This window comes from Mesoplodon bidens (genome assembly GCF_964165515.1).
Source record: "Mesoplodon bidens genome assembly, chromosome: 10".
Classification (NCBI taxonomy): Eukaryota; Metazoa; Chordata; class Mammalia; order Artiodactyla; family Ziphiidae; genus Mesoplodon; species Mesoplodon bidens.
The window spans coordinates 41,414,307-41,435,865 of record NC_138172.1 but is presented as its reverse complement, the minus strand read 5'-3'; the positions used below and the strand labels follow the sequence as shown (position 1 = coordinate 41,435,865).

Below are 21,559 nucleotides of genomic sequence, written 5' to 3'. Positions count from 1 at the left end.
TGGCCTGTTGTGTCAGCGTCATCTTGATTGTTTTAAGCACAGTTAATCTTCAACTCCAGGGTCAGTTTTTTCCCATTCTCTTGAGGCCAGTTCTTGGAATTGTGCTAGCCATAGATTCAGTGCTGCTCAAGATGGAGCAGCTTATGTCATGGCTACGGTCTGGTCATCATGCGGTTAGCTTTTTCCCTCTGGTGGCAGTTACAGTATCTGCAACACAGCTCAGGAATGTGCATCAGACACTGCGTCCTTCAGGGAGGAACTGAAGATTCTGTGGCTATATTGTCCTAATCATTAACTGCTTGAGCCTGCTCCTTTGTGACTCAACAGGAGACAAGGGACATGGAGGGGCTTTTTGTACCTGGGAGGGCCCCTCAGGGTTCTGCTTGGTTTCAAGAGGCCATGGGCTAAGTGACATGCCTCTCCAGCAGCAGTGTCTGGGGCTTCAGGGAACCACCAAATAAATGCTTACAGGGTAACAGGGGACACAGCTGAATCTGGTGTTAATTCCCGTGTTGTTGGGGGCAGGGCGGAGAAGGGATGGAAGAGGCCACACTGCGGGTGCTGGGAGACTGTTAAAATGCAGTGAAACCCAGTAGCAAGGCTGAAATGGCTTCCCAGGCTGGACTGCCATGTTTCCAGAACTTTTTCCTAGAGCAGGCCTGGCACCCCGATGCGCAGGCCACCAAGAAGGCGCAGGCCCTGGACGCACACTCGCACCTCGCTGCCCGCCTCCCCTCGCCCCACACCCCACCCCTGGCGCCGGCTCCGCTTCCTTCCAGTCTCGCTTGCAAATTCAGGTGCGCCTGGAATTTACACCCACTCACTCCTGCGAGGGCAGGAACCCCCTCCTGACCCTGAACTTCTGTTTGGACTACCTGCTTCCTTGCCTTTCTCTCCTGCCCGCTGAGACACACCCTTCTCGACCACCTGAGTCTGCCTGGGGCGGAGCAGGGGCTCAACACACCTTTCTTGGAAAACCAAAGATGAAAGCAAATTTCGGGAAATAAAACTTTTCAATAAAATATCAAACGCCTTGGGAGACCCATACATGGTGTTCAGGTTTTCCCGATTACAGCAATACTTGCCACCACTCCTCCAACTTGGAATCACCACCCCGTTAAGAGTAATTGGTTTGCTCTTTTTTTTTCTTTCTTCTTTCTTTCTTTCAAAGAGTAAATCTGATCTTTTTAACTCGAAACTAATGATAGAGACATTAGGGCTAATTAACAACAGTTTTACAAGAATGGCCTTTTCCATTCTCTCTTTGTTTGGCTTCACCACCTCTCACCTCCACCCCCGAGTGTTTAAGCATTGTAATGCACACGGGCCTCCGCCTCCCCGCCCACCAGAGGGCTGTCCCCGCCACCCTGGGGCTTGTGGCTGAGGAAGGAGAATCTCCCTGAAGGTTTTATTCAAAGCGTTTATTAGGACCGACCTGTCTGAGGAACCCCCCAGTTTCTTCCGACATCCTGGCTCCTGCTTCTGAGACCTTCTGGGGAGACCATATTTCTCATCTGGGATATTTTTCTCTTTAAATGCCCATTTTCACTTCAAGAAATTAACGTTTTCCTTTGGGTGTTTTGGCAATGACTGTGAATTAAAGCCAGCCTAATATCTTTTTCTTTCTAAATTGTTAGGAGCCATGGACCAGAGAAAGATGGAGCGCTTTTCTTCCAGGTATGAACCAATCTTGAGTGTGAGCTTTTGATTACTAGTTTCCCAGCTTAGGAAACATGTCCTACGCCTCTCTGTTGTTTGATTTCATCTCGTTCAAACCTTAAAGAGCTGCCAACAGTGCTGCTGCTTTTCCAAAAGACCTGGAACTTAAAGTTGCATCCACCTTTGCTATTGGCTTTTAACATCTTCACACAGGTTACTGGCTCTGCCTCTGAAATGACTACTGTTTTCCTACTCTTTTGTTAGAAAAGGTCAATATTACAACAAAATTAAGAATCTGCTTCTGACAAGGTTAAAGGTTTAGGCAGATTTTCAATATTTGGGAACCGTTAAGAATAATGGGAAATTGTTTTAAACCTTGAACATCTTTTAAATGACTGGTTTAAACGAAATAGTTTGTAAAATGTGATTCATAAATTACATAGAATGTCATCCAGGCATTTAAAATTCCTATATGAAAACTATATGCAGGAGAAAAAACATGTGAAATAGAAGATAAAAGATTTATACCTACTTAAAATTATGTGCATATGAGGACAGAGCCTAAGAAGTAATAATACGTAATTGGAAAGAGTTGGAGATTAGGTGGGCTTTATTCTCATCATCTTTCTTTGTGTTGTTACATGAATTAGTCAGCCATTTTAAAGGAAAGGAAAAAGAAAAAAAGGAAAGTGGTGTTCTACAATTTCTCCCTAGTGGTCTGTGGTCCTGTGATGAGAAGACCCAGGTGTTAATTCAAAGGGATTTTATTTGCTTTGTTTTGCTAATGGAGGTCTGATTTTCTCTTCCTAGTATGATTTTGATCCTGGCCTTTTCCAGAGCATTTGAACTGGGATTAGTCACTGGTAAGAGACTTTGCTTTTTTGATCACTAGCAATTTTCACGTGGCCTGAAATACAGATGCAAGGAGTTAATTTTGTCATTCAGGATTGGGCCACTGTGAACTTGCCCGTCCATCACAGGGAGACCTGGCCTTCAGAGACGACGGCCTTCAGTCCCAGGAGGAGCCTGCAATTCGTCATCGGCCTTCCCACTTTGTACCATCCACGGGAATCCAGAACAGTAAGACATACCTGCCTTAGATCTACAGTGCGGTATTGCTATCCTGGTCCTTCACATGTTTCCTGGGTATCTTTTAGACCCTCTTTCACCTAAGAGAGCGGGCACCTGATTCTGGAGCTGGGCAGATGATTAGTTGGACTGGTTTTGATTCTGGGGGCCAGACAGGCATTGTGTACTTCACTTCCGCAGATTGCAGTTTCCCTCACCTGATCCCACTTCATGCTGGGGACTCCAGGTACCACCACTGGCTTATGCATGGAAAAAGATTTCTCTGATCAAAAGCACAGGTAGCCAAAGGAACACTAAAAAGGACAGTCTTATTCTGTTAGGTTTACAATGTTTATAGACATCTGTCAACACTTGGGGAGATTAAGTCCTTACCGCCATATTAACCTTGGCTTACGGGAACTCAGCTTTTCAATCCTTCCACCCTCTCAGCCACCCTTTCTTACATTTCAGGTAAGGAGCTAAACAGAACCTGCTGTCTGAATGGGGGAACCTGCATGCTGGGGTCCTTTTGTGCCTGCCCCCCCTCTTTCTATGGACGGAACTGTGAGCATGACATGCGCAAACAGTAAGCCACTGAAACGGGCTGGGGGTGGAGAGGAGAGGGAAGGAGAGGTGGGGATTTAAACTCCGCATGTCCGTTCACCCTCAGGAACTGTGGGTCTGTGCCCCATGACACCTGGCTGCCCAGGAAGTGTTCCATGTGTAAATGCTGGCACGGCCAGTTCCGCTGCTTTCCTCAGCCGTTCCTACCTGGTTGTGGTAAGCAAAGGGTTGCCTCTTTTGCCCTCTCAGGTTAGTTAGTTGCCTGTGGACACTTAATTAACAGGGTCTCTCCTCTTACCTCATGGCTTGCTGAAGACTGGCAGCCAAAGCTCTCCCTGTAAGAGCATCGAGGACTCCAGATGGGATGGTCGCCCTGGTGTCCTTGATATTTACTTCCTCAATATGTGGCCAGTTGTGCTGCCTTTCAGGTGGAGAGTTGAAATTTCAAGTCTATTTGACGTTCTACAGTATGTGAAATTCTATAGAGGCAAATAAACAAGAAAAGGCTTGGCCTCTTAAACACGAAGAGACACTCTCTGGCATTCCTTTCTTTGGGCAGGGAGACCCAGACAGGCTCCAGGGGGCAGCTCAGTGCCCACCCCACAGCAGGGTTGGGGGTACCCAACTCCAATTATTGCCCTTAAATTCCACCAGAGGAACTGACCCCACTCTCCTTTCTTAGGAACTTCTTCAGGGATCCTAAAAGGCCCCTCTAGGGCACCCCCTGGTGATTGGTCTCATAACTCTTTCACCTCATTGATTTTTACTGATTTGAGGAAAACAATGACAAGGGCAGGGACCTAGAAGAGAACAAGAGGAGAGGGTTTGCTCCCTACCCCAACCTGAGCCAGATTTCTAGGGCCACCTTAGTTTAGAGGCCTCTCCTACTTCTGACCCTGCAGATGTCAGAAACTGAAAATGTTCAACAAATTGAAAATGAAAACAAATGCTTCCTTGAGTACAACATGGGACCCCAATCTAGGCAGGAATTGTCTTTTCCTTTTGCATTGGGTATCAGGCCCAGGATAGGTGACTGGAAGGTGTGGGTGCAATGGCTGGATAGGTGGGGACCATATTTTCTCCCTGGAATTCGGGACGCAAAATGTGCTGTCTCCTTAGCATCAGAGCCTAACCAAGTTCTGCCACACGCCAGCAATTATAGGCGTCACCGGCTGGGGTAGGTTACCAGGTATGAGAGCATGTATCCAGGGAAGATCAAGTTAACAGTTTGTCGAAATATTTTCTCAGGGGAGTCTAATCACACATAATCGGTACTGTTGATCCCATAAGCACATTGTACTCATCAAATCTTCGGCCCTAACTGCTTCTGGGTTCGTGTAGATGTGCCACGTGTGTGGGCCACAGGATAAAGTGCCAGAGGGATTTCCTTTAATGACCAAGGGTCTCTACCTTCCAGATGGCCATGTGATGGATGAGCACCTCACAGCTTCCGGGACTCCAGAATTAACACTGTCTGCATGTGCTTTTATGCTACCTGGCATCTGCCTTGCTATACAAAGTTATTATTAACCCACATTTATGTGCAGCATTTGCCATGCAGGTTTCATGACCTTTAAAGGCTGTCTCTCCAATGTCCCAACTGAGAGATGATCATTTGTTGGTAGCCTTGATATGGTGAATAGATTTCCCTATGGTCCCTAACATTTCCTTAAAGTACCAACTACTTTCCTCTTCCCTGCCCTCTCCAAAAAACTACTTAAAAAAAAAAAAAATGCCATATCTTGTTCCCAAGCCCTGTGTTTCTCGATACATGTAACTCTACCAAGGGCTTATTAATAGTTTCTTTTAAATAATTGAATTCTATCTTCAGATTATTAAAGGTTACTCCCAATGTGGAACTGAGCATAAAGCATTGAATAGAGTTGTGATCAGAATCAATTAAGATAGTATCTTAAGGGTTTCCCTGGTGGCGCAGTGGTTAAGAATCCGCCTGCCAATGCAGGCGACACAGGTTCAAGCCCTGGTCCTGGAAGATGCCACGTGCCGCAGAGCAACTAAGCCTGTGCGCCACAACTACTGAGCCCAGGTGCCACAAGTACTGAAGCCCGCACACCTAGCACCTGGGCTCCGCAACAAGAGAAGCCACCTCAATGAGAGGCCTGCGCACCTCAACAAAGACCCAATGCAGCCCAAAATAAACAAAATAAAATAAATTAATTTTTTTAAAAGTATCCTGAAAATGAAAGGAAAGGAAGCATTTGTAAGGGGAGCAAAGGAGAAGGGAGGGGGCAGACATCAGAGGTGAGAGACAGGATGCTGGAGTAATGGAAATTGTGTATCCCTGAGAGACTAGGTAGAAAAGTGGGAGCAAATGAGAGATTTGAGAAAATAAAATGCAATACTTGGTTGATCAGATGGTACAGAGAAGCAGATTAAAAAGCTAAGTTGAAGGGCAAGTTTCTGTCATCAGTAGGAAGCTGTGTAAGACAAGGACACCTGTTTTCTCAAGGATTTGGAAAGAGAATAGTTTCCTTGAAAAAAAATTATATCTAAATTCCCTCAATGTATTAAGAGTGCTTAATACATTATGATTTCTCCATACTATGCAATTGTTTTAACAGTGGTAAAAGAGAAAATGTTCACAATATATTTAGTTGTAAGCCAGATGATAAAACTATACATTGTAAAGCCCATTTTGTAAATATGTATCTGGTGTATCTGGTCTGCCCAGTAAAAGTGGGAAGTACGTTGATCAATGTGTGAACTGTGGTTATTTCTAGGTGGTGGGATTTTTTCCTCTGCACTTCTCTGTTTTCCACGGTGAGGGCGTATTTTTGTTTTCATATGGAACGAGATGACTACAACAGGCTTAAAACTGAGGAAACTGGAAGCGCCAAGAGCTCAGAGTGGTGCCCAGTTTTGTTTCTGGCTTTAGTGTGTGTGTTCTGCTGTGAGGGACAATATTTGCTTCCGTTATTTATGTACTGCTGGATCCACAATTCATGTTTTTCCAAATTAATGCCCTGCAGATGGAAAATTCCAAATGAGTGGAATTTTTTTTTTCAATGTCCAATGACAGAAGGTGAAAATGGGATAGGCAGGGAAGCAGTGAGGGATACCCCAGAGAGCTCAGAGCATGAGGGTGGGCCACCCAGTGGGGAGAGCTGTTCTGTCCACTTACTGGCAGTGGGGCCCAGTTTCCCAGTTTGAACCAGGTTAGTCCCTACACCAGTGTTGTTAGAATGAAGTGAACAAAATAAAACGCTAGCACAAAAAGTTTCTCAACAAATGTCACATTTCTTCTCTTTCTACCTTCCTATTTCCCACAAAGTAGTGTAAAACATTTTTTAGCCCAGAAATGGAAAAATTTTTTTAACCAAAAAAAAAAATGGAGTATTAAAAGAAGGCTTCTCATTTGCATGCAACTACTGTAATCCCTAACCACACTGTGGGCAAGGCTGGACCGTGTTTTCCAAAGTTGGGCATTCACACTCTACCTTATACGGGCCACATCACCTGTGCTTAATTGTTTTCTTTACATCAACTCATTTGTGTATTGCAGTAAAATATACATAACATAAAACCTATCGTTTCAACCATTTTTAAGTATTAAGTTCAGTGGCATTATGTACATTCACATTGCTGGGCAACCATCACCACCATCCATTTCCACAACTTTTTCATCTTTTCGAACTGAAACTCAAACACTAACTCCCCATTCCTCCTCCCCACAACCCCTGGCAACCATTAGTCTACTTTCTGGGTCCATGAATTTATTCTAGACACTTCACATAAGTAGAGTCATGTATATCCTTTTGTGACTGGTATATTTCACTTAGCATACTGTCTTCAGGTTCATCCATGTTGTAGCATGTGTCAGAACTTCTTTCCTTTTAAAGGCTAAATAATATTCCATTGTATGTATATGCCACATTTTGTTATACATCCATTAATGGCATTTGGGTTGTTTCCACCTTTTGGCTATTGTAAGTAATGCGCTATGAACATTGGTGTATAAATATCTCTTCCAGTCATTGCTTTCAGTTCTTTGATCTATATACTCAGAAGTGGAATTGTTGGATCAAATGGTAATTCTATGTTTTAATTTTGTGAAGAACCACCATCTGTTTCTCATAACAGCTGCACCACTTTGCATTCCCACCAGCAGTGCCCAAGGGTTCCAATTTCCCCACACATCCTCACCAACACTCACTGCTTTCTGGGCTTTGCTTTTATTCTTTCAAAACAGCTATCATAGTGGGTGTAGAGTACTATCTTACATGGTTTTGATTTGCATTTCCCTAATGACTGGTGACGTTGAACATCTATCCACTTAAGTGCTTTTTACTCGTCCCAAACAATAGCATTTGTGAAGTCCTGGATAATTTATACCAGTCTTTAAATTAAAAAATAATAATAATAATAACATTCACCTGTATGCCATCTAAAATCATGAACCAGAGGTACATTTTGGGAAATGGTGTGCAAGGGGATGCAAAAGACTCTAGATTCTACCCTCAAAAGCCTTACAGGGGATTCTCTGGTGGCACAGTGGTTGAGAGTCCGCCTGCCGATGCAGGGGACACGGGTTCGTGCCTCGGTCTGGGAAGATCCCACATGCCGCGGAGCGGCTGGGCCCGTGAGCCACAGCCGCTGAGCCTGCGCGTCCAGAGCCTGTGCTCCGCAATGGGAGAGGCCACAACAGTGAGAGGCCCGCGTATGGCAAAAAAAAAAACTTACAGACTTCTCAAAGCAAAGTGTCCACATGGGAACCAATAAAGACACACCTGGGTCCACACCGACTGGAAAGCACTTTGGCCTTTGACCCTGTTACTCCATGTGCGTGGACTTGCCCTGGGTCACTCAAATCACTGTTGCTGACCTAGAGGCCTGACATCGGAGAAGGGTTTATTGCACAAGGACTCAACCTTAACCTTGGAATACGACCACCTTTAAAATACCATCTTTAGAAAGAGTTTTTCATGACATGAAATGTATAAAACACAATGTCAGGTGAGAAAGGCAGGGCACAGTGTGGCCTTAACCAGAATTCTTAAAAGGTAGGAAACATGGAAATACTGAAGTGGTCATTTCCAAGTAGGGGGATTATGAGTAACTTTTCATCCTATTTTCTAAGCTATCTACAATTGCATATAATTGATTTTATAACTGGAAAATTAAGGTTTTGTAAAGACTAAAGGCAAGCTTTCTTTATGATGTTTGAATTTGTGAGGTTACAAATAATCCTAGTGAGGTCCATGGAGGCATTCATGGGAGAGTGAGGCAGTTAGCCAGGGACAACTATGAAATTACAAGGAAAGAAAATCAACTTCAAGGTGAATGGCTAGATGGAGAAGAGTTGTCTCTTTTTCAGTGAAAATGATGACAGAATTATGCTATGATGATGTCAATAAATAAAAGGAAACAGTGTAGGGGAAAATGGTTGCTCTGGGATGAGTCTTAGGTCAGGTTCCCAGGAAGCTGAGCTGTTGGTGTGCAGGAGGGGATTCCTGGGGGGAGCTCCTAGGAATAACACTTGAAGGGAGCTGCCTCCGGGAAGGAGAAGTTAATTGCGATGTTGCAGTGCAGCAGCGATACTACGTGTAACGGAGGCCTCAGCTGATGCCATGGGAGCCCCAGGGCTGGTTGACCCTTCAGAGCCATTCCCAGTTGAAGCAAGGGGCTGGGCCTTTGGACTCCTGAGTCAACAAGTCAGTATGGAGGTTCCTCAAAAAACTAAAAATAGAGTTGCCATATGATCCAGCAATTCCACTCTTGGGCATATATCCTGAGTAAACCATACTTCAAAAATACACATGCACCCCTATGTTCACAGCAGCACTATTTACAATAGCCAAGACATGGAAACAACCTAAATGTCCATCGACAGATGGATGGATAAAGAAGATGTGGTACATATAAACAATGGAATACTACTCATAAAAAAGAACGGAACAATGCTATTTGCAGCAACATGGATGGACCTAGAGATGATCATATTAAGTGAAGTAAGTCAGAAAGAGAAAGACAAATACCATATGATATCTCTTATATATGGAATTTAAAATATGACATGAACTTATCTACGAAACAGAAACCGGCTCACAGATGTAGAGAATAGACTCGTGGTTGCCAAGGGGGCGGGGTGGGGGAGGGATGGATTGGGAGTTGGGATTAGCAGATGCAAACTGTTATACATAGAATGGATAAACAACAAGGTCCTACTGTATAGCACACAGAACTATATTCAATATCCTGTAATAATCCATGATGGAAAAGAAAAAAAAATGTAACACCCACCTTGGCAGAGATAGAGCTGTGCCTGTATAATACAAGTATCTTGCATGGGGGGTGGTGATGAACACAATCTGTGCCTCCACCCCTCCTCCACCTCCCACTTTTCCTATCTCCCCACCCCCACTCCAACTACTGTGGGGGAAGGACCACTCTGTGAGCTGAATCCCCTCACACGTCTCTCATAGATCCCATAATACTCCAACACCCTGATTTGTTTTCATGTCTGTCTTCCCCACTGGTCTGTCAGCATCCTCAGCCCCTGGATGCCAACCTCCAGGGACCCTAGAGCTGGTCTGTGGATGCTGTAGATGGAGGAGGGAGGACAGGAGAGGAAGGGAGGGAGGAGGAGGAGGGAGGGAAGGAGGGAAGAAGAGGGAGAGGAAGGCAGGAAGGGAGCTGGTTCCTTATCTTCTCATTTCTCATTAATGGCTGTGTTAAAGACAATTAACACTTCTTGAGACCATCTCCTACATCCCCACATAGAGGGAAGATGATAAAGAGAGGAAGAACAAGGCAGCCTGCTGTTTGACAAAACTGTCATCAGCATGGTCTGGGGCTCCTTCAGAGGAGAGGGTCCTCTCCAGTTCTGGTTGCTTCCAGGAGCCTTGGCATCTCCCAGCAGACTTGGGCAACTGTACCCACTATGTCAACTCTGATCAGGAAATAAATAAATAAATAAGGAGAAATGAAAGCAGAAGAGGGAGCTCACAATTCTTCTCCTAAGTGATACAGCACTACTAAGCCACACAATTATGTCTTATGTTCAATGTGTGATGTAAATGAACCCGTCACAGATTAGTCCCAGTTGCATAGGGAGCCATCCATGCACTAGGAATCAAAAGACAAGGGAGGGGCTTCCCTGGTGGCGCAGTGGTTGAGAGTCCGCCTGCCGATGCAGGGCACACGGGTTCGTGCCCCGGTCCGGGAAGATCCCACATGCCGCGGAGCGGCTGGGCCTGTGAGCCATGGCCGCTGAGCCTGCGCGTCCGGAGCCTGTGCTCCGCAACGGGAGAGGCCACAACAGTGAGAGTCCCGCGTACCGCAAAAAAAAAAAAAAAAAAAGACAAGGGAGAGGGGCTTCCCTGGTGGCGCAGCGGTTGAGAGTCCACCTGCCGATGCAGGGGACACGGGTTCATGCCCCGGTCCTGGAGGATCCCACATGCCGCAGAGCGGCTGGGCCTGTGAACCATGGCTGCTGAGCCTGTGTGTCCGGAGCCTGTGTTCCACAACGGGAGAGGCCACAACAGTGAGAGGCCCGTGTACCGCAAAAAAAAAAAAAAAGAAAAGAAAAAGACAAGGGAGAGATTATCTATTGTAATTCCAAATCACTCCAGTTTGTTTTTATTTGGAAAAAGAAAAAAAAAAAGCCATGATAAATCATGTAATCAAAGTCAATCAGAAAAACTGACATTATCATAGGATTTACCAGACTAGCCCGTCAAAATAAAACCCATGTGCTATGAAAAGAAAATCAAATCTTGTTTGGTATTGTGAAAAGTAAGATGTTCATTTTTCTATAGTACTTGGATATTTGGATAAAGGGTGTTTCCCCCTCTAAAGTGTGTCCCAGTTGTACAAATGCATCAGTTATAAACAGAAATGTCGACAGTCTCACCAGACAAAAGATGGTTAGATCCTTTGCGTAAGACCCTTGCCTTGAAGCTTCGGCTCTCTCTCCACTCACGGTTGCTGAGTCTTGGCTCCATCTCTGTCAGCACAGGCACAGCCTAGCCAAAGGTCAGTGTCACCCCCAAGTCCAAGACTCCTCCGTCTCTGGGCAGGGGAAGGAGGAGGGAAGTCCACAAAGGGAGATAAGACTAACTGCTTTGTAACTCCATGAGCCCCTAAAAGCCCCAAGTGAGAAGCATCAGGTGATTGCAACTGGTGATGTGCCCTCCAGCCTGGGAAATGCATGGAAGCTTATTCTTTTCTCTGCAAGAGTCACTCAGAGCAGCTCTTTGGAGCTAGTTCTGAATTCAGCTGTGCCTCATCTCACTTCTTAGGAGAGAGAATAACAGCTGCCCGGTGTGCGCTGGTCTGCAGGGCAAGCAAGCACACCTAGTGTGCAGAGTTGGAAAGACTGCCCCTTCTCCCCATATGGCCATGTTACCAGTCCCCAGCCTCCTTCCAACTTGAAACTGCTAGGAGGGCAGACCTGACTGATGTTCTTTGAGATGGATGTGGCCCTTCCCTTGGCGTCTGTCAATCACTGGGGCAGGTGCTCTCACTGGGAAGCAAGTTGTTCCAAACGCCCATTGAAAAATGGCCAAAAGGAGGTTCAGAGCCATAGGTAGCTCAATAGATACATACATACACCCATTCAAGCGTGCTCCTGGAGATCATGTAGCGGCTTGGATAATTTTTTTGAAGGGCCAGTTTCCCCTTTGGAACTGGAAGAAATCAAGTGAGCCCTTTCCTGGCACACAGGGAGAAAAGCCTCCTTCTTGGGTGGGGCCTCTGTTGGGAAGAGGAGGAGTGGTGAGTAAGAAGGGCCTTTAAACAGGATGGAGAAGAGCAGGAAACCGCAGACACATCTTTTCAGGCTGCCAAGGGCTGGCCATCCAAACCTTGGTCTTTTTCCCAACACAGTGGGTTTGGACTCTGACAGCCTAGAAGCAAGTCTCAGCCCCGCCCATTGCTAGCAAGTCACCCTAAAGGCCTGTGCCTCCACGTGCTGTGGGCAGAATGAGAGCCCGGGCAGTCTGTTCATCGTTGTCCCCGTGGTACTTGTGCCAGCATGTAAGTGGTGCTCAAGAAATGTTTTGGAAGGGAGTGGGGGAGGTCCTACCACCATGCTTCCCAGTAACCACCTCTCTTCCTATGAGTCTCTTCCAAATATTTCCCCTGGGCTGCCTTGCTGCAGCGTGTGCTGAACACTCCTTGCCAAACCACAGGGCAGTGCTGAGCACGTGGCCCGGTTCTAAAGCAATGGCTTTAGAAAGTAGGCAGATTAAAGGGGGGAAAGTGGCAGGGGGGTGGTGGTGGGATGAACTGGGAGATTGGGATTGACATATATACACTAATATTTATAAAATGGATAACTAGTAAGAACCTGCTATATAAAAAAATAATAAAATAAAATTCAAAAGAAAGAAAGTAGGCAGATTAGGTTCTCATTTTAATTGGATTATTGAGAGGGTTGTATCCCTGGTCTACTTTCCTTCCTTTTGTTTATTCTTCTGCAGTTGTTTTGGCAAAACATTTGAGTTCAACCCGCACAGAGCAGTGCTGAGTAACTTGAGTTCACACTCAGGGCAACTCATTCAGCTCCCAGCGCCCTTCTGCTCCACTCCTGAGCCGGACACGTGGCGTGGCAGGAGGTGGCCAGGCTCACCCAAGCCTTTCTGTGCCCCGCCTCCACCTCGGGAGATATTTGGATTAAAATCCAATAGCTGATTTCCCTGAATATGTCAGGGGCAGCTCATTCTTTGTTGCTCTTGCCTGAAAACAATATTTGCACCTGCCCAAGGTGGTGGCCCCAGCAGGTAGAGGGGTTTATCCTTCCCCAAGGTGAGGGCAAAGACCAGGCCCACCTCCTGGCTCTCAGGCTGGAGGCAGGAGGAACAGCAGCTGCCTGGGACTCCACTCTCTGCCCCAGCTCGCCTCTTCTGACCCACCAGGATAGCAGCCCTGTGTCCCAGAGTCTGAAAGCCCAGGCATTCCCTCCCTGAACTCAGCACCCCGACTGTGGGCTCCCCCATTTTGACATGAATGGGGATCCCCTCAATGAGGGCTCACCCTCACCATTTGGGGCCCCACTGAGAGGTTTTCTTTTCAGAGATCCCTGGCCTCTCTAAGGGCACCCCTCCCAACACCTTCCATCACAAGGTCTTTTTCATCCTAGTGTTGGTTCATTGTCATCATACTTACTTGTGTGTTGTCTGTGTCACTCCACAAGGACAGGGATTTGAATTCCATGAGGCTGAGGTCTCTTGTGCTTTGTTCACTGCTGTATCTAGAAAAATGCTTAGCACATAGTAATGTAACCAAGCAGTACCCTATGGGGTCTTCCCAGTACAGACCCCGCCATGTCCTCCACCTGCCTCTTGTTTGTAGTAAAATTTTAGGCTCCCAGGCCCTCCCCGAGTTCCAAAGAATAAATTTAATCAGAGAAGTAAGAAAATGCAGAAACAAAGGAAAACAGTCAAGCAAGACAAAATAGTAATAGTTTAGCCATTAAACAGTCAGGGAACTTTAGTCCCTTCTCAAGGGCTATAGATAGTATTCTGAGCCATGTCCTTTGAACTGTTTTGCAGACACTGAAAACCTCACCAGAGGGAAGAAGTTAACTCTATGCTGACCACCAGCACATAGACCCTAGACCCGTAGGAACCAGAAGGTTGATAATGTTGACTCCCAACTACCTCACCACCAACCAATCAGAAGAATGTCCATGAGCTAACCACACACCCCTCAACCCTCTCCCTCACCCTGTCTTTAAAAACCTTTCCCTGAAAGCCTTTGGGGAGTTTGGGTTTTTTAAGCACTAGCTGCCTAGACTCCTTGTTTGGCACCCTGCAATAAACGCTGCACTTTCCTTCATCACAGACCAGTGTCAGTAGATTGGCTTTATCGTGCAAGGGCAAGTGGACCCAAGTTTGGTTCAGTAACAGTAGGTGACAAACAAATCTTTGAAAGAGTAAGTGAAGGAGCCCTGTCCTATATTGTTATCTTGAAAGGTTTTGTGTTTGGGACTTTTACTTCTTTAATCGGGGTTTCAGCTGTTTATTCAGCTACCTTATAAAACAGTGTTAGGCCCCACTAGAGCCCCCAGCCAGCTGAAGGGGCAAGGCAGGTGGCCTAAGGTCATACGCAGAGTCACACATTACCTTTCCTCCAGCTGCTGTCATGACAATGGTACAGCAGTGACTGAGCATCCACCAAGTCCCCTGGGACCCAGGAGAGGCCTGGACCAGGCACAGGTGAGGAGTAAAGAAGTTGGCCAGATCCGGAGCCCGCCTGGCCTCCAGGGCTCGGTACTGCCCGCTGCTTCTGAGCTGAGTGGATCAAGGTAACTGCTGGAGCTGCTGCTGTCACCTGCAGAGGGAAGATGAGATGTGCCCAGCAGGGAAAGTGCCTGGGGTTCCCATCGGTCATCGGTAAACCAGCTGTCCTTGTCTTTATCTTCATTGCACATAAAACCAGTCTTTATTAGGCAAATGCCTTGGATAAAATGTGTGGTATTACAAATATATAACCAGGCGTACAGCCAAGGAGGCATTCGGTCACCAAGGGGCCAGGCAGTGGTGACTGATCAGAGTTTCGAGTCTGTACTGCCTTGTATGGAAACTTTCTTAACAAGGCAAACCACCTCTAGAAACTCTGAACAGTGATGGGTTCGCTGTGGAGAAAACCCAGTGGCTCCGTGACTGTGGGCAGACGTTAGTTCTCTAGATCTCACTTTCCTTGTGTCTATACTGGGGATGATACCAATATCCACAATCGAAGGATTATTGTGAGGATGACGTGAGAGCAAGAGCAAGCAGGGGCCCCACTAGACTGAGTCCTGCACCCAGTAAGGACACAATGCCTCATTCAGAGTCAGGACTCAGGACAGTGCAGGGAAGGGACTTCATGCGCAGCAATGCCCAGGATCCGCCTCCGATGCAAGAAGCATGGGGGTGGGAGGAAGTGACTCAAAACCAAAAACCAGTTCACGACCCCTCTGTCCCTCCCTGGCCATGAGGCCCCGGGGCACATCACATCACTTCTCAATTTCTTAAGAGTGAGTTGAGACCAGCTGACACACGGGCTCCAAAATCTCTGTGGCTCTGACTTTTTGCATTTCTCAAAGTGTTTGGAACTAAGTGCAAGATGGTTTCTGATTTGTCACCCAAGAGCCCAAAGCTAATGCCAAGTGACCCCAAGTGACCTTCACAGACCCCTTTCTGCCTTCTCCCCAAGTTCCTGAACCTGACAAGCTTTCTCACTGCTTCCCAAGGCTTTTTTTTTTTTTTCTTTCTGTTTCCTTCCTGACTTCTTTGGCTGCTCACTTTTCCTACTTGATGTGCTTTTACCAAACTCTCATGTTAGCACCTTCATGGCCCCAACTCCTCTCATTGGAGTTTTCCATCCACATTACACTTTCCCCCCCTCTTTTTCAGAGTGAGATCAAGATGCTGTTCTCACCCTCGAGATTCTGTTTCAGCTCTTCGACTGCTCCTCACTTGAAGTGCCTGGTGTTTGAACCACATTCTAGGAGTCTCTGGTTCCTGCCGACTCCTTTAAGATGTGCCGTAAAATATGAACTAGAAGGGGATCAGCTGGCGAGTGGGTTTTGCGGTTTCCTTTTCCTTCTGTGGTCTGTAATTCTCCCAGTCAGTTTTCTGTAGGTTTGCTGAACATGGCCTGGCAAACTGGGACCTCTGCCGGAGGACCAGAAGGAGCACCCTGGTGGTGAGGACCAGGGGCTGCTGTCCTAGCAGTGAGGTCCTGGAGCAAGTCAGTCCAGCCCCGCAGGCCCCTCCAGGTCCCCCAGGGTCACCAAGGCCCCTCTGGGCAGCAGATAGTTTGTCACCTGTCAGGGAGAGACAGGGTCTGACCAGCTTGGACTTTGTCCCACACCTACAGGAGAGGCAAGCCCCCCCTCCATGGCTTCTGGTCAACTGCCTTCACCTGGAAGTTTAGAGAATGAAGCCTAGATCCACTCCCTTCCCTGTGCATCTAAGGAGAACATGATGCTCAGATAGCCTTCGAGGTAGCGGTGTTACCCAAAAAAAGTGCAGAGAGGACAAGGAAGGCAGGACAAACACGTGTGTCACCATCTTCCCAGAATCCAGGGCTGCCATCTGTATTCTTCAGGGCAAACTGACCACCCACCTAACTTACCACCCTGGTGTCTTGCCCAGACTGCACGGTGAGACTGGTCTCTTCATTCTCTGGGACAGGTGAGGCCCAGGTACCTGAGGAAGTCCTGGTTTGCTCCTCCTCTAGGCCTTGCACTGTGATGGGAGATAAAGACAAATTATTTAAGTTCCTAACACCCTCTCTCCCCAGATATTTTAAGGTAGAACTTCATAGACTAACTAATGAGAGTGTTCTTCATCTATTTATTCTTAGGGTCAGGGCTTTCTTTATGTGCCTGCTGCATTTTTCCTACTTCCCTTCTTTTTTAAAATTACAAAAAAACTTGTGCCTGCCCAACACTATTTGCAGTGCATGGCTGTACGCGAGGCAGGACGTGCAAGGCAGAGTGGGGAGGCTTCCGCAAGCTGCATGGACTCTACTCCTAGTGGATTTGGGTTTGCAGAGTGCTTTCACCACTTCCCCTGCCGTGTTGCTGCAGCAAATCCCGAGGAAGGGACCGTGGAAATAGGACAGGTGGTGCTCCTACCACAGGTGAGCCTGACCCTCTGTTTGTTCACACACCACAGGGGCCTCTGCAGCTCTGCGAATCCGCAGTTCCCAGAGCTGGATTGAACCCCTGCCCAGGCTTCATCTGCCCAGTCCTGAGCCCACCCAACAAGTCACCAAACTGTGGCCCCTGATGGCTGGTGTGGGATCTACACTGGGTTGGCCCCCTGCCCCCATCTCAGCATAGAGGGTGCTGGGTGTGTTCAGGGAGAGACCCAGAGGTGCTGGGATTCTGTGAAGCTGAGTGCAGCGAGGGTAAGGTGCATGGGCTTAAACACCCCCTCCCTACCCTGGGGCTCTCCTGACACATTTAACCATCCTTACCCTGTACACAGGACAGAGGCTCCCAGAATTTTTATCTTTTGTGGGGTGTTTGGTTGGTTTCCAGCTCTTCACTGTCTCTGCAAAGATCATCCTTATGCCTGTATATTTGTACACTTGTGTAATTGCTTTAGTGGAGTTGTAAAAGTTGGACACGAACTACCAAATTATCCTTAAAAATATTTTTTTGCTTATAAAAGTAGGCCTTCTTATAAGTCTGTAGTGAAAATAAGTTCCTAGAGCCTTTGTTAGGACAACCTGGTGGGACTGCCCCCAATTTACATGGGCTACACTGTGAATTTATCCCCCCCCAAAAGAATTGCACATGTATGTATAAAATTCTAGGAATAACCTAAATGCTTATAAATAAGGGAACGATTAAACAGGGATCGTGTATCCATAACAAGGTATATGGTACATCTTAACATGTACTGGTTAGAAAGAGAGCGTGAATCTATATGTATAGACTTGGAAAGAACTTAAGGGTAAAACATGCATGTATAACATTGCACTTATATTTAAAAAGCCACATGTCTTATTTCTACATATATTTGTACATATACCTAGAAAAAGGACCAGGAGACACATCAAATTCAGGAGTGGTTGTACCTGAAAAGGAAAGAGGGATTGAGTTGAGGCAAAAGGATGTGGTGGTGAAGGGGGGCATTCATGTCTAATTCTAGGTATCTCTGTGTTCTTTCAACATTTTATACCAACACAACAAAACAAAAAACAAACAAAAACAGCACGCATATATTACTTATTAAAAAAATAAAGCAACTCATTAACCCTAATAAATTGATGTAATAGTATGTTTTTAAGCTTACTTTTCCACCAAATGACTCTGAAAGTGCCTGTTTTCCCACATCTCAACATTGGGCATCAGCCCTTTTAATCTTCAGCAAATACTTTAGCCTAATATTACATTACTATTATTATTATTATTTTTTTTTTGGTATGCAGGCCTCTCACTGTTGTGGCCTCTCCCGTTGTGGAGCACAGGCTCTGGACGCGCAGGCTCAGCGGCCATGGCTCATGGGCCCAGCCGCTCCGCGGCATGTGGGATCTTCCCGGACCGGGGCACGAACCCGTGTCCCCTGCATCGGCAGGAGGACTCTCAACCACTGCTCCACCAGGGAAGCCCTACATTATTATTGTCATTAGCATTGTTTGAAAATGAGGCTGAGCGTCTTTTTGTGTGTTTATTGACTACCCATATTTCTCCTTCATGTCCTTTGCCTAATTTTGTATTAGATTATCTCTTAAGGATTTACATTAACCTTCTATCTGTGTGTATGTAGCCTCCAGGCCTGTGCTGCTTTTCTATTGGCTTTTTATCCCCACAATGTAGTGTAATAGAACAAATACCACTCACTGGGGCAATTCATTTAACCCGTCTGGTTCTTAATGTTCTCATAGTTGCTTCTAATACTCATCCATCTATTGTGGGCTTACTCTGCCAGGAACTTTGCTAGAAAACTTGTACACACATGATCCCATTTGATGCTTTCAATGATAATGTTGGGTAACTATTACTACCTCTATTTCACAGAAAAAAAAACTAAAACTCAGAGAGGGTGACTAACCTGCCCAAGACCACACAGCTGGTAGGTGAAGATAGATTCCAACACTGATTCCACATTCTAGGCCCTTAAATCCCATACTACATTATAACTCTTCATCCCCAGCCCCATTCTCATCCCAAACATGTGGGCTTGGATCAAAGTAAATCTACTGTTACTGATTTTCTTTAAGCTAAAAAACATTTAGTACGGGGGGAAAAAAAACATGCTCACTATATGCAAAGCATTGTCCTAGGTGCCTGGGGCAAACACACCAGGACACACAGGACATAACCCCCCCAGACCATGGTGCCCGTAGCCTGGGGTGTGAAGAGACAACTACACAAAGGGAAGAAGCACAGAGCAGGAGGTGCTGAGTATGGAGCAACTGGAAATAGTCAAGTTCACCATTCAAATCTGAAACAATAGTATTATCGCTCTGTGGGGTATAAAGCCCCATTTTATGCAGCAGGTCACATCTCATCACTACAGTGAGCAGACCATTGACAGGAAATCCTGGAGAGCACAGGGTCCTGACTGTGGGTGGAGAGAGGTCCTCAGGTCCAACTGCTGGCATCACCACTGTGCAGAGGCAGCCCTGGCTGGGTGCTGGCTCACGGATCACCAGCTGCACTCCTGACAGAGCACATCAGCACGCCGCTCCCCGCACACGTTCTCACTCACCCACATCCTGGGTGGGGAGTGGAGGAGGAGTTCCATCACACTGTTACCAGCCCGACCCCCTCTCCATGCAGCCAGCCTAGGGGCTGGCCAGAGAGCTGCTGCTCTGCGGGCCGCCTCCACCTTTCCCGAGCTGTACCCTTGAAACAGTAAGGACGTGCTTGGCCAGAGGTGCCTGGACTCAGCAGCCTCATTTTTAGTGTCTGGAAAGACCTCAGAAAGTCCTTGCCCAAAATAATCTTCCCCATGCCACTGCCAGAAAATCTTCCCCTACTCTCATTTTTCTTTAGAGAATGACGGGGAAGACTGGTGAAAATGCTGGTGTAATCCGGGCAGCTCACTCACTGGCACCCCCTCCCTGCCAAGTAAGAACAGCTTCTCCAAAGGTAATGGAATATGGATCAGATGCATAAAGGGGTGGAAAAGGTCAGGCCAAGAAAGACACAAGCCCAGGCCCTGTCAATTTCACAACTCTTATCTTCTGCAAGGCATGTTTCTAAATGAGGTTCTTAAAGGTAAACCTCCAGGAGGACAGATAAATGCATCACTAAGCGGGCCTGTGGTCCTGACCACATGAAGGCAATTGAAGCCTCAGACAGAAGCTTCTGTCAGCATTTGCCGTGGATGTCTCTTAGAGAAATTCCAGTTCCCGGCTCTGTATCACTTGGGGTCTGCTGTGGGCAAGGGTCTTGGAAAATCACTGACCTATGGGTCAGTGATTGTCAAGTCCTGTTCTGCTTCTGCCCAGGCTGCCTGGCACTCAGGGGCCGGCTCACAAACATTATCATCCTTCACCAGAGGAGCGGCATCATTTAGGTCACTTCCCAAGCTCATCTTACGCCTTTTGTCATCTTTGTCGCACTTCTTATCACTTCTCCTCACCCTTGTTGATAACTCATTAGACAATGTGATTGAAAGCACTTTGTGAATTAAAAAATGTCCTACAAAACCAGTATTAAATGCTTAGCTATGCAGGATCACAATCATGACTCAGGGCTCCTGACCGCTCCACTAGGTCAAGTGGAGCCTGGAAGTAAGGAATCAGGCCTGGGAAAGGAATTGCTGAGAGAAGATAGAGGGAGATGAAAGATGTTCAGCTGCTTCCTATTTAACAACCCATGGGTCCTGGTGAAGGAGCACAGGTTTAAGGTTAAAGCCACCCAGAGATGGCAGAGTCAGGGACAGAGCCCTGCAGTAGACTCCTAACACAACCTCCAGACTTCTCTTGGATTTGGCCCAGCCATACAGAGACCTCTTTGCTTCTGGTGACCATATTTCACAAACCGAAAAAGGACAGACCATAATCTTTAAGTAGCATCAACCTCAAGGGATAATAGGCTGGAATATTTGCAGTCAGGACTTTCCTCAAGATGCTGTGTGGGAAAGTCATCATACCTTTGTAATCTTGGCCATGTGCACCCATTTTAACTGTCTGTGCTTGGTGGTATGGTCTTTGGGCTGTACAGTCATCAGAGTTTCTTGTTTCCCATTCAATGCTTGGCCACATACTAACAGAGATTGCACCACTAATGAAGTTGAGCTGTCAGGAATCACTTGGAAAAAACTGGATTCCAGAACCCACAGTGTTAGACTCCAAGCCCTCACTTTCTGTTGATCAAACCCCAACAATCCCACTCTATTTGGACACTTATTTGGTCATCTGTTTTTTTAATTGACCACATTGGCTATAGTCATTTTCTATTTAAGTATCAAAGATTTAACTTTGAATCCCCTACCCTCCTTCCTGTGAAGATGACCAGGGATGTTGACATGTCTTAGTCAAGTATGGCTCAAATGACACAATGTTAATCGTGTTTTATAAGGCTAGTTACTATTTATATTCTGTGTGCCTAATACATGGGCCAATTTGAACCAGATACAAACATACCAGCTTTAAGAGCACCTGCAGGCTTTGAGGTCAGACTGACATAGGTTTGAGCCTCAGCTCTGCCACTTACAGCTGTGGGATCATGGTCATGTTGTTCAGTCTTTCCCAGACTCAGTTTTCATGTCTATAAAACAGGGACAAGAACCTCATGTGAGGACCGTCAGTGAAGAACCACAATATAACATCAAATACTTCACAATATAAC

General features: G+C 46.4%; 1 protein-coding gene and 1 long non-coding RNA gene across 2 annotated transcripts; one reads left to right on the top strand and one right to left on the bottom strand.

Moving 5' to 3' along the window:
- Positions 1-1,633: 1,633 nt before the first annotated feature.
- On the top strand, positions 1,634-4,821 carry CRIPTO (cripto, EGF-CFC family member; the record flags this gene model as incomplete). The annotated part of the gene is made up of 6 exons (XM_081246191.1): positions 1,634-1,677; positions 2,470-2,522; positions 2,605-2,739; positions 3,199-3,313; positions 3,398-3,507; positions 4,709-4,821. The coding sequence occupies exons 1-6, from the start codon at positions 1,643-1,645 to the stop codon at positions 4,819-4,821; spliced, it is 561 nt and encodes a 186-aa protein (XP_081102317.1). The 5' UTR covers positions 1,634-1,642.
- An 11,339-nt stretch (positions 4,822-16,160) lies between these two features.
- Positions 16,161-17,992, bottom strand: LOC308623592. The gene is made up of 3 exons (XR_014016852.1): positions 17,787-17,992; positions 16,378-16,490; positions 16,161-16,239 (listed from the first exon to the last, which is right to left on the bottom strand). It is a non-coding gene; the product is annotated as an uncharacterized lncRNA (long non-coding RNA).
- Positions 17,993-21,559: the final 3,567 nt, after the last annotated feature.